The sequence below is a fragment of the Bombina bombina genome, chromosome 9, assembly GCF_027579735.1.
Source record: "Bombina bombina isolate aBomBom1 chromosome 9, aBomBom1.pri, whole genome shotgun sequence".
Classification (NCBI taxonomy): domain Eukaryota; kingdom Metazoa; phylum Chordata; class Amphibia; order Anura; family Bombinatoridae; genus Bombina; species Bombina bombina.
Genome location: NC_069507.1, coordinates 271,925,532 through 271,938,610, shown reverse-complemented (window position 1 = coordinate 271,938,610; position 13,079 = coordinate 271,925,532). Strand labels below are relative to the sequence as shown.

Genomic DNA, 13,079 nt, shown 5'->3' with positions numbered 1-13,079 from the left:
CCCGATCAATGACTTGCCATCTCAGCTGGCTTATCCTATGTCCCTTTTCTATGAAATGGGCTGACAGAGGTGCTTCTAAATTGCCACATCGGATGTTTGACCTGTGCTGGCTCATCCTGTCTCTAACCTTCCTGGTGGTCTCTCCTAAGTAAATAAGGGAACATGGACATTTGATTAAATAGACCACAAACTTGGATTCACATGTAAAGAAATTATTAATAATATACTTTTTCCCATTATGTGGGTGGTAAAAGGAATCTCCTCTAATGATGGAATTACAGCTTGCACAATTAAGACACGGGTAACTGCCTGTAACTCTTTTGCCAATGTGAGTTTGTTCAGCTTTACGTTTAGACCCTATGTCAGTACTAGCCAGATGATCTCTTAAATTTCTCACTCTTCTGTGTGCTAACATGGGAGTTATTTTAAATTCAGGGATATCTTCATGGCAATCTTGCAATATATTCTAATGTTTATTTAATATCCCTTGGACTCGCTGACTTAGGGAATTAAACTGAGTCACCAAAACCATACGTTTGGTATCTTCTTTTCTCTTTTTTGTTACCTCTCCTGAATTTACCTCCATCATTTTTTCTTTTAATAATTTCTTAGGGTAACCCCTCTGAATAAACTTCTGCTGCATCTCTTTGAGTCTGAGATCTACTCTATCCTCCTCGCTAACAATCCTCTTAACCCTCAACAGTTGACTTTTGGGGAGAGGATCTTTCAATTTTATTGGATGAAAACTATCATAATGTAACAGGGTGTTTCTGTCAGTCTCTTTGGTATATAAGTCAAATACCAATGTGTTATCCTTCTTATACACTACTGAGTCTAGAAAAGAAACTGCCTCCTCACTATAGGTCACAGAAAATTCTAACCCCCTCACAGCGGAATTTAATTCTTTAACAAATCTGTTTAGGGATCCAATGTCACCCCACCATATGCCAAAGACGTCATCTATGAAGCGCCACCAAACAGTGCCCATTTCTCTGAAAAATGTATTCTCATAGACAACACGTTCCTCAAATTCATTCATGAATACATTGGCATATGATGGGGCGACATTGGACCCCATAGTAGTACCCTTCCTTTGAACATACAACGTATCTTGAAACAAAAAATAATTCCAGTATAGTACTTGTCTAAGCAAATTTTCAATGAATTCACACTTGGATTCTGTGCAACCTTTGTTCTTATTGAGGATTTAAGTTATAATGCCTATACCAGTCTCATGCTTTATTGCTGTGTATAGACTTTTTACGTCCATAGTCAGAACTCAATTCTAAATCCTTTGCTTTGCTCAGAAAATCCCCTGTATCTTTTAGATATGATGACATCCTAATCACCTCCGTTTGTAATATTTTATCTAAGAACTTTGAAATGTTGGTGTATACCGAATCCACACTGGAGACTATAGGTCTCCCCGGTGGTTCTTTGGCATCTTTATGGATCTTAGGTACTGTATAAAATATGGGTGCTCTCGGATTTTTACTAGTCAGGTAATCTAGTAGATGTTTATTAATATGCCCATGCTTTAAACCCCTATCTAGAATCATTTATATTTCTTTCTGTATTTCCACTATAGGGTTTTTTGACAATATCCCGTAGGTACCAGGGTCATTAAGCTGAGAAAGGATTTCTGAAATATAATAACCTTTGTCTAGTACCACTGTGGCTCCCCCCTTGTCAGCCCCCTTCAGTACAATAGTGGGGTTCTTTTTAAGACTCACCAGTGCTTGTTTAGCACTTTTATTACCTTTATATGCATATTTACCAACAACTTTATCGTGTTTAACTTTTGCCTTTAATTCATGTATTTCTTTATCAGCCAATTTCATAAACATATTAATACTGTGATCATTGATAACAGGGTTAAACAAGCTCTTTTTGTATAGACCTAGCTCTTTCAAGGCCCATTCTGACTTTTCAATACATTCTGGTATGGTCGTTAAATTACCCTTCAATTTTTGTGAATGCCATATTTTCAATTTAATATTACGATATAGTCGGTGTATATCTTTATCCAATTCGAAAACGTCAATGTCCATCTTAGGGCAAAACGACAAGCCTTTGTTTAACACGCTTATTTCCTGTGCTGTCCATTCATATCTAGATGTATTAACCACAGTATCATTAACAACATTTTTTTCTTTTTCTACTTAATTGTGCAAGATGTAATTCCATCATTAGAGGAGATTCCTTTTACCACCAACATAATGGGAAAAAGTATATTATTAATAATTTCTTTACATGTGAATCCAAGTTTGTGGTCTATTTAATCAAATGTCCATGTTCCCTTATTTACTTAGGAGAGACCACCAGGAAGGTTAGAGACAGGATGAGCCAGCACAGGTCAGACATCCGATGTGGCAATTTAGAAGCACCCCTGTCAGCCCATTTCATAGAAAAGGGACATAGGATAAGCCAGCTGAGATGGCAAGTCATTGATCAGGTAGGATTGATAAGAAGTGGAATGGATAGGGAAAGCTCTTGAAACAGAGAGAGATGCAATGGATTAATAGCCTGGAAACATTAAGACCTAAGGGTCTAAATAAAGATTACAATTTAACTATATTTTTCTAACAAGGTGAGATTATGTTAATAAATTATATGTTTAGGAGAAAGTCAGTAATATCCATTATACATGAAAAGAGCTGTGACATGACAGTGTATGCATCAGTTTAATAGTATTATTATGTTTTTAAATATTTACAAGCTTTTTAGGCATTCAGTGGGTTAGGCAGCCTGATTAAGATTTTTGTATAAGACATTTATGTATATAGTGTGTATAGCCGTAGTAGCATAGAGAATCCAGCAGGTGGCAGTATAAACTTAGAAATGGAAGGTTTGGCTCCATAATGCCCTTTAAAAGCTGTATGTAAAAAATTGTGCAAGTTGTATGATTAAGGAGGTGAAACGTCACTTTTACTTCGTGTAAACCTGTTGCTCATAATAAAGTGAACATTTTACTTAGTGCTGCGGACCGTCCTTTCTACACAAGTTGTTGTTTGGGGATTTGGCATATTGTCCCCTGGTCTTCACGAGCACTCACACTTTGGTGCTGTATCCATTACTACAAATATGTGGAGGTGATGGGGAGACTAGCCCTGCTAGTAGGGTAATGTGGACCTCGAGGTATCCCTTCTGTGGTCCTGAGGATGCGAGAAGTCCCTTCATACGACTTCTAGCCCTGCTCCTTGGAGTGTTGGACTTTGGCTAGGGGTGGTTCCTTCCTTTGGTCGGGACTTTCGAGTTCCCCTCGCTATCCGGATTCTATGGATATGTGTCCATTTTCCTTTTCTGGCTTTTTGGCCAGTTGGGATGTTTAGTTCCAGGGTAAGGTTTCCTGAACTATTAGGCACCCAGACCTGTTTTTCTCCCTGAGACTTTCACTTTCTGAGGCTTCGCTGGGCCTTCTTCCTGACCCAGTCTTGGGTTATTTTGGAATCTTGGATCTCAGGGTTGGTCAGGGTGTTCCACGGTAGTGGGAACTTGGGCTATGTCCTTGCTCTGTCTACCTGACCGGGCCAGGGTTGGCCTGGTTTTAGGAGTATGTTTTACTCTTTACAACAGAGTAACCCATGTCATCTAGGGGTTAGCTGTGTGGCTTGCGCCTCAAGGGTTGTGGGTTTCTACCCAGCTGCTGGCATTGGATTCCAATTTCTGGTGTGCCTTAAGGTTGCATTCCCCTGGTCAGTTTGCCAGTGTACCCATGGATTCTCTGCTCTGCAGGGAATGGGTCGGCTGTGCCTCTGTTTGGCGAAGCTACCTGTAGGGGGGTCCTTCTAGGACATTTGTGTTGGGGATTTTTCTTCCTATTTGGCCGGTGGCTTTGAGCCTTGAAGATAATTGTTTCCCTTCTGGCCTCTTCCCCTTTTTCTTTAGGGGATATTCTCCCTCCTATGGAGAGGGAGTCCTTTCTTGGGGCTTCTCCTGGTCGGGAAGTGGAGGGTGGAATTGGTTCCACCTGGTGTCTTGCTGGCTCCAAGTCAGACTGTGGGGCCTTATTTGGATGGATCGGATCCTTAGGTCTATGGCCTTGTCTGTTTTCAGAGTCAAGTTATACTTGTACTCTGGGGAGATGGCTGTACCATCTTATGCTCGTTCCTGTATCAGTTTTGGGATTCTTTTGTTCCCTATATTGGATCCCTGTGGCTGGGTTGGTCCAGCTGGGTATGGGTCTACAGATCAGGATGCCCGAGTGGTCTATGGGTCGCAGTCTCTTCTGGATGTGTGAGCTTATTGAGTTTTTCCTGATAGCTCAGTTTCCTAGGAGATGGATTTTTCTTTCTCCTTGCTCCTTTGACAGGAGAGGGTTTACTCTTCCTTCGGGTTCTGAGGGTATACTCTACTTCTCGGGGGGCCTCGATGGAGGTTTTGTCTTCCCCTTTTTTAGGGACCTGTGAGTAGGTCCGGTGGCTTAGATTGCCTGGAGCATGCCCTCTGTCGAGGGGCTGGTTTATGCGGTCTGTCTTTCTTGATGACTGCTTCTTATCCTTGCAAGCTTCCTCTGGGCCGTCCTGTTATGGACTTTGCGTTCTCAATCTTGGGGTTTCGCCTAGGGCTATTACACGCTTTCATGGTCGAATCCTTTAGTATTCTCTGGACAGGCGCTGGGAGAATTTTGCCTCTTTGGATGCATTCCATGCTTGCAGGATGTTGAGGAGACATCTTTTTTGTCTCCATGCCCAGTATTATCCTGGGTTTCGCCTGGTATCGGCAAGGTATCCTTCCCTGTTTGGGTCTATTTGGGTCTCTGTGAGCGGGGCCCACTCTTGGAGGTGTTTTTTTTTCTTGTGTTCAGGGACCTTGTGGTTTTCTCGGTCCTCCTTTGCCTTGTCCCCTTAAGGATTTCGGCTGGGTTTCCCTTCATTTGTGAGGGATGAGTGGTGGGGGACCGTCATTTGGGCAACGGTGTCTCTTAATGGCCTGTCGGCTCAGTCAAGTCTGTTTTGCGGTCTCTGGTTTGGCTCTGGACTAGATGTGAGTCAGTGTCACTGGGGCTTGTGTTCCATCACTGGAGATGGAACACAAAACCTCCATCGAGGCCCCCCGAGAAGGAGAGTATACCCTTAGAACCCGAAGAAAGAGTAAACCCTCTCCTGTCAAAGGAGCAAGGAGAAAGAAAAATCCATCTCCTAGGAAACTGAGCTCAATAAGCTCACACATCCAGAAGAGACTGTGCCCCATAGACCACTCGGGCATCCTGATCTGTAGACCCATACCCAGCTGGACCAACCCAGCCACAGGGATCCAATACAGGGAACAAAAGAATCCCAAAACTGATACAGGAACGAGCATAAGATGGTACAGCCATCTCCCCAGAGTACAAGTATAACTTGACTCTGAAAACAGACAACGGGGAGTATTGCTTTGTAATGGGGAGTATTGCTTTGTAACGGGGTCTATTGCTTTGTAATGGGGAGTATTGCTTTGTAACAGGGCATATTGCTTTGTAATGGGGAGTATTGCTTTGTAACGGGGTGTATTGCTTTGTAATGGGGAGTATTGCTTTGTAACAGGGTGTATTGCTTTGTAACGGAGTGTATTGCTTTGTAACAGAGAGTATTGCTTTGTAATGGGGAGTATTGCTTTGTAACGGGGTGTATTGCTTTGTAACAGAGAGTATTGCTTTGTAATGGGGAGTATTGTTTTGTAATGGGGAGTATTGCTTTGTAATGGGGAGTATTGCTTTGTAACGGAGAGTATTGCTTTGTAATGGGGTGTATTGCTTTGTAACGGAGAGTATTGCTTTGTAACGGGGAGTATTGCTTTGTAACGGAGTGTATTGCTTTGTAACGGGGAGTATTGCTTTGTAACGGAGAGTATTGCTTTGTAATGGGGTGTATTGTTTTGTAAAGGGGTGTATTGTTTTGTAATGGGGTGTATTGTTTTGTAATGGGGAGTATTGTTTTATAATGGGGAGTATTGCTTTGTAACGGGGTGTATTGCTTTGTAACAGGGCATATTGCTTTGTAATGGGGAGTATTGCTTTGTAACGGGGTGTATTGCTTTGTAATGGGGAGTATTGCTTTGTAACAGGGCATATTGCTTTGTAATGGGGAGTATTGCTTTGTAACGGGGTGTATTGCTTTGTAATGGGGAGTATTGCTTTGTAACGGGGTGTATTGCTTTGTAACGGAGTGTATTGCTTTGTAACAGAGAGTATTGCTTTGTAATGGGGAGTATTGCTTTGTAACGGGGTGTATTGCTTTGTAACAGAGAGTATTGCTTTGTAATGGGGAGTATTGTTTTGTAATGGGGAGTATTGCTTTGTAATGGGGAGTATTGCTATGTAACGGAGAGTATTGCTTTGTAATGGGGTGTATTGCTTTGTAACGGAGAGTATTGCTTTGTAACGGGGAGTATTGCTTTGTAACGGGGAGTATTGCTTTGTAACGGAGAGTATTGCTTTGTAATGGGGTGTATTGTTTTGTAAAGGGGTGTATTGTTTTGTAATGGGGTGTATTGTTTTGTAATGGGGAGTATTGTTTTATAATGGGGAGTATTGCTTTGTAACAGGGCGTATTGCTTTGTAACAGAGAGTATTGCTTTGTAACGGGGCGTATTGCTTTGTAACGGGGCGTATTGCTTTGTAACGGGGTGTATTGCTTTGTAATGGAGTGTATTGCTTTGTAACGGGGCGTATTGCTTTGTAACGGGCGTATTGCTTTGTAACGGGGTGTATTGCTTTGTAACGGGGCGTATTGCTTTGTAACGGGGTGTATTGCTTTGTAACGGGGCGTATTGCTTTGTAACGGGGCGTTTTGCTTTGTAACGGAGTGTATTGCTTTGTAACGGAGCGTATTGCTTTGTAACGGGGCGTATTGCTTTGTAACGGGGCGTATTGCTTTGTAACGGGGCGTAATGCTTTGTAATGGGGAGTATTGCTTTGTAATGGGGCGTATTGCTTTGTAATGGGGCGTATTGCTTTGTAACGGGGTGCATTGCTTTGTAACGGGGCGTATTGCTTTGTAACTGGGCGTATTGCTTTGTAACTGGGCGTATTGCTTTGTAACGGGGCGTATTGCTTTGTAACGGGGCATATTGCTTTGTAATGGTGAGTATTGCTATGTAACAGTATGTATTGCTTTGTAACGGGGCGTATTGCTTTGTAACGGGGCGTATTGCTTTGTAATGGGGAGTATTGCTTTGTAACGGGGCGTATTGCTTTGTAACAGAGAGTATTGCTTTGTAACGGGGCGTATTGCTTTGTAACGGGGCGTATTGCTTTGTAACGGGGTGTATTGCTTTGTAACGGAGTGTATTGCTTTGTAACGGGGTGTATTGCTTTGTAACGGGCGTATTGCTTTGTAACGGGGTGTATTGCTTTGTAACGGGGCGTATTGCTTTGTAACGGGGTGTATTGCTTTGTAACTGGGCGTATTGCTTTGTAACGGGGCGTTTTGCTTTGTAACGGAGTGTATTGCTTTGTAACGGGGCGTTTTGCTTTGTAACGGAGTGTATTGCTTTGTAACGGGGCGTATTGCTTTGTAATGGAGCGTATTGCTTTGTAACGGGGCGTATTGCTTTGTAACGGGGCGTATTGCTTTGTAACGGGGCGTAATGCTTTGTAATGGGGAGTATTGCTTTGTAATGGGGCGTATTGCTTTGTAATGGGGCGTATTGCTTTGTAACGGGGTGCATTGCTTTGTAACGGGGCGTATTGCTTTGTAACTGGGCGTATTGCTTTGTAACGGGGCGTATTGCTTTGTAACGGGGCATATTGCTTTGTAATGGTGAGTATTGCTATGTAACAGTATGTATTGCTTTGTAACGGGGCGTATTGCTTTGTAACGGGGCGTATTGCTTTGTAATGGGGAGTATTGTTTTGTAATGGGGAGTATTGCTTTGTAACGGGGCGTATTGCTTTGTAACGGGGTGCATTGCTTTGTAATGGGGAGTATTGCTTTGTAATGGGGCGTATTGCTTTGTAACGGGGTGCATTGCTTTGTAATGGGGAGTATTGCTTTGTAATGGGGCGTATTGCTTTGTAACGGGGCGTATTGCTTTGTAACGGGGCGTATTGCTTTGTAACGGGGTGCATTGCTTTGTAATGGGGAGTATTGCTTTGTAATGGGGCGTATTGCTTTGTAACGGGGCGTATTGCTTTGTAACGGGGTGCATTGCTTTGTAATGGGGCGTATTGCTTTGTAACGGGGCGTATTGCTTTGTAATGGGGCGTATTGCTTTGTAACGGAGTGCATTGCTTTGTAATGGGGCGTATTGCTTTGTAATGGGGCGTATTGCTTTGTAATGGGGCGTATTGCTTTGTAATGGGGCGTATTGCTTTGTAACGGAGTGCATTGCTTTGTAATGGGGAGTATTGCTTTGTAACGGAGTGCATTGCTTTGTAATGGGGAGTATTGCTTTGTAACGGGGCGTATTGCTTTGTAACGGGGCGTATTGCTTTGTAACGGGGTGCATTGCTTTGTAATGGGGAGTATCGTTTTGTAATGGGGAGTATTGCTTTGTAACGGGGCGTATTGCTTTGTAACGGGGTGTATTGCTTTGTAACAGAGAGTATTGCTTTGTAACTGGGCGTATTGCTTTGTAACGGGGCGTATTGCTTTGTAACAGGGTGCATTGCTTTGTAATGGGGAGTATTGCTTTGTAATGGGGCGTATTGCTTTGTAACGGGGTGCATTGCTTTGATTGGCTGTACAAGACATATACAGGGCATGACGTAAGAATACAGGATGTGATTAGAATACAAGGATGATCTATATAATTTATTTGATTATTTCCTGAGAGTCTCTGAAATATTTTTCCTCTGTATAATACATTTAAGTCTTGTTCAGTGAAGTTTCCTATTGTTTCTGGTTTAAGTACCTCTTTTGCCATCAGCAGGCTTCTTCTCTACAAGACAGAACAAGTAACTTTTTCATTTACTACAGCTAAAGACTTATTTTTCAGAGAATATACAGAGATTGCTTCACATAATCATCTAATTGCTAAATATGTGTGCACCCTAAAGAGCAATATATGAGATAAACAGGAGCTTATATGGTTGGGGTGGGAGGTTTGGGGGCAGCAAATTCTGCAGTGCCTAGTGCAGCACAAACACTAACAACATTACTAATCATCGTTTGTCTAAACCACACAGTGCAGGAGCGACCGTGCCAATGCTCTCTGTATCTAGAGGGTCCCCTCTCACTGGTGATATCGTGAGCTGGCTGTTCTGATGCTCTCCGTGACAACAGGACGGCTGCGCCGTATCTCACTGTTATAAATGTAGTTGTTTACTACTGAGATTCATTACTGGGCACTACATTAATGTGTAATCTGCAGTGAGTTTTTTTCACGTTACACAAACTAATGCAGAACTATGACTTGTTACTGGATGTGTTGCCGTTAGATCACATGATTTTGCTCTGTGTTACTGGATGTGTTTTCGTTGGATCACATGATTTTGCTCTGTGTTACTGGATGTGTTTTCGTTGGATCACATGATTTTGCTCTGTGTTACTGGATGTGTTGCCGTTAGATCACATGATTTTGCTCTGTGTTACTGGATGTGTTTTCGTTGGATCACATGATTTTGCTCTGTGTTACTGGATGTGTTTTCGTTGGATCACATGATTTTGCTCTGTGTTACTGGATACGTTGCCTTTGGGTCACATGACTTTGCTCTGTTACTGGAATACATTGCCTTTGGATCACATGACTTGTTACTGGAAAAGTTGCCTTTGGATCACATGACTTTGCTCTGAGTTACTGCATACGTTGCCTTTGGATCACATGACTTGTTACTGGATAAGTTGCCTTTGGATCACATGACATTTCTTCTGTGTTACTGGACACATTGCCTTTGGATCACATGACTTTGCTGTGTGTTACTGGATACGTTGCCTTTGGAACACAAGACTTGTTACTGGATATGTTGCCTTTGGATCACATGACTTTGCTGTGTGTTACTGGATACGTTGCCTTTGGAACACAAGACTTGTTACTGGATATGTTGCCTTTGGATCACATGACTTTGCTCTGTTTTACTGGACATGCTGCCTTTGGATCATGTGACTTTGCTCTGTGTTACTGGATACATTGCCTTTCGATCACATGACTTGTTACTGTATATGTTGCCTTTGGATCACATGATGTTGCTCTGTGCTACTGGGTACATTGCCTTTCGATCACATGACTTGTTACTGGATATGCTGCCTTTGGATCATGTGACTTTGCTCTGTGTTACTGGATACATTGCCTTTCGATCACATGACTTGTTACTGTATATGTTGCCTTTGGATCACATGATGTTGCTCTGTGCTACTGGGTACATTGCCTTTCGATCACATGACTTGTTACTGGATATGCTGCCTTTGGATCATGTGACTTTGCTCTGTGTTACTGGATACATTGCCTTTCGATCACATGACTTGTTACTGGATATGTTGCCTTTGGATCACATGATGTTGCTCTGTGCTACTGGATACATTGCCTTTCGATCACAAGACTGAGCTACCTTGTATCATGCATTCTGAACTGATAACCATGTACTGTATGATGATTCTGCTTTTGGATAAAATTGATAGAGTCTCTGATGTTTCACTTTAGCCTGATGTGACTGTCTGGAAATTAACTAATGACTACCTTGTCGTACAGAAGAAGAAAGTCCCAGCTATGATCCAGGTGTTTTGGGCTTGCTCCTTTATATATATATATATATATATATCTCAACAGGTAGGCCAGCACCCACGGTTAACATTTCATCCACCCAGGGTGCTTCCATGGTATTGATAGTAGTAAAGAATGGGGATGCACTCGCCAGGATTTCCAAAGTTACTTTTAATGTAACATTTCGGGGTGTTACCCCCTTTGTCAGACAATACAAAATAACAATAAACAACCTACTTACCACTGTGCCTTTTAAACTAACCTAAGTGATACAGTTCCAGGTCAAACCTGTGATGCCACTCCCACAATCAGCAATCCACAGGTGTAGACCCAAACTGCCCTCCCAGTGTATGTGACTACCTAATCATACAAACATATTAACTAAAAGTGAACACCAAGTGCCCTATCTTAATAAAAGAACCACATAGCAAAAATGAGTACATAACAATGCTCATAATAAATTAGAGGAGCACAAAAAAAAAGTTTGACCCTTGGCTTGTCAATGTCAATGAGTTTTGTCTGATTGGAGAGGGAAGGTGTTTTGTTGAGCTCTGTACACTTCAGCATGGGCAGTACATTACATACAATGCAGCCTAACTGATGTGCGTGTACATCTATAGACCTGGTGTTAGGTTGATATTCAGAAGCATGATCCTGCCCTTTAATGGGAAATGACCCTGAGACTAGTGACGGTGACATCATTGTTGCCATTTATAGTCACCTGCTTATACCGTACTATTTTACCTATTTTTTATTTGTTCTATGTTAGGTAATCATGAATGTGTGTGTGATCTGCTCATACACAGCTGGGGTTACTCACTTTGCAGACACTCGGATCTGTAGTTGTGTGGGGGGGATTGCAGGACACTCCTTGGGATCTGTCTCCACATTAACTTCAAATGTTGCATCACTACGAGGGGGAGGAACATTGTATCTCAAGACTGCCTATGGAAATAGTAAAAACATTATTGTCATTGCGGAGAAATTTACAGAGAGGAGCAGAGTGAAATACAAACCAAGGACTGGATATTTTTACTGAAGAGTAGTGATTGTATGAGTAGGAGGGACAGCACAACCCTCTTACCTGTACATACACACAGTCACCACATGGGGGGGTAGAGGAGGAGGGATGGGAGAGACAGTGCAGCACTCTCACCTGTACTTACAGACAGTCACCACATGGGGGGGTAGAGGAGGAGGGATGGGAGAGACAGTGCAGCACTCTCACCTGTACATACACACAGACAGTCACCACATGGGGGGTAGAGGAGGAGGGATGGGAGAGACAGTGCAGCACTCTCACCTGTACTTACAGACAGTCACCACATGGGGGGGTAGAGGAGGAGGGATGGGAGAGACAGTGCAGCACTCTCACCTGTACATACACACAGACAGTCACCACATGGGGGGTAGAGGAGGAGGGATGGGAGAGACAGTGCAGCACTCTCACCTGTACTTACAGACAGTCACCACATGGGGGGTAGAGGAGGAGGGATGGGAGAGACAGTGCAGCACTCTCACCTGTACTTACAGACAGTCACCACATGGGGGTAGAGGAGGAGGGATGGGAGAGACAGTGCAGCACTCTCACCTGTACTTACACACAGTCACCACATGGGGGGGTAGAGGAGGAGGGATGGGAGAGACAATGCAGCACTCTCACCTGTACTTACAGACAGTCACCACATGGGGAGGTAGAGGAGGAGGGATGGGAGAGACAGTGCAGCACTCTCACCTGTACTTACAGACAGTCACCACATGGGGGGTAGAGGAGGAGGGATGGGAGAGACAGTGCAGCACTCTCACCTGTACTTACAGACAGTCACCACATGGGGAGTAGAGGAGGAGGGATGGGAGAGACAGTGCAGCACTCTCACCTGTACTTACAGACAGTCACCACATGGGGGGGTAGAGGAGGAGGGATGGGAGAGACAGTGCAGCACTCTCACCTGTACTTACACACAGTCACCACATGGGGGGTAGAGGATGAGGGATGTGAGAGACAGTGCAGCACTCTCACCTGTACTTACAGACAGTCACCACATGGGGAGGTAGAGGAGGAGGGATTGGAGGAACAGTGCAGCACTCTCACCTGTACTTACAGACAGTCACCACATGGGGAGGTAGAGGAGGAGGGATGGGAGAGACAGTGCAGCACTCTCACCTGTACTTACAGACAATCACCACATGGGGAGGTAGAGGAGGAGGGATGGGAGAGACAGTGCAGCACTCTCACCTGTACTTACAGACAGTCACCACATGGGGGGTAGAGGAGGAGGGATGGGAGAGACAGTGCAGCACTCTCACCTGTACTTACAGACAGTCACCACATGGGGGGGGTAGAGGAGGAGGGATGGGAGAGACAGTGCAGCACTCTCACCTGTACATAAACACAGTCACCACATGGGGAGGTAGAGGAGGAGGGATGGGAGAGACAGTGCAGCACTCTCACCTGTACT

The 13,079-nt window shown here is 43.6% G+C and overlaps 1 protein-coding gene across 1 annotated transcript in view; it reads right to left on the bottom strand.

Annotated features, from left to right (window-relative positions):
• The window catches only part of LOC128640317 (alpha-2-macroglobulin), a gene marked incomplete in the record, with an annotated part of 664,962 nt that overhangs the window by 109,836 nt on the left and 542,047 nt on the right, over positions 1-13,079 (bottom strand). Inside the window, 1 exon segment of the mRNA XM_053692808.1 lies at positions 11,441-11,565. Coding sequence (XP_053548783.1) covers positions 11,441-11,565 — 125 coding nt within the window.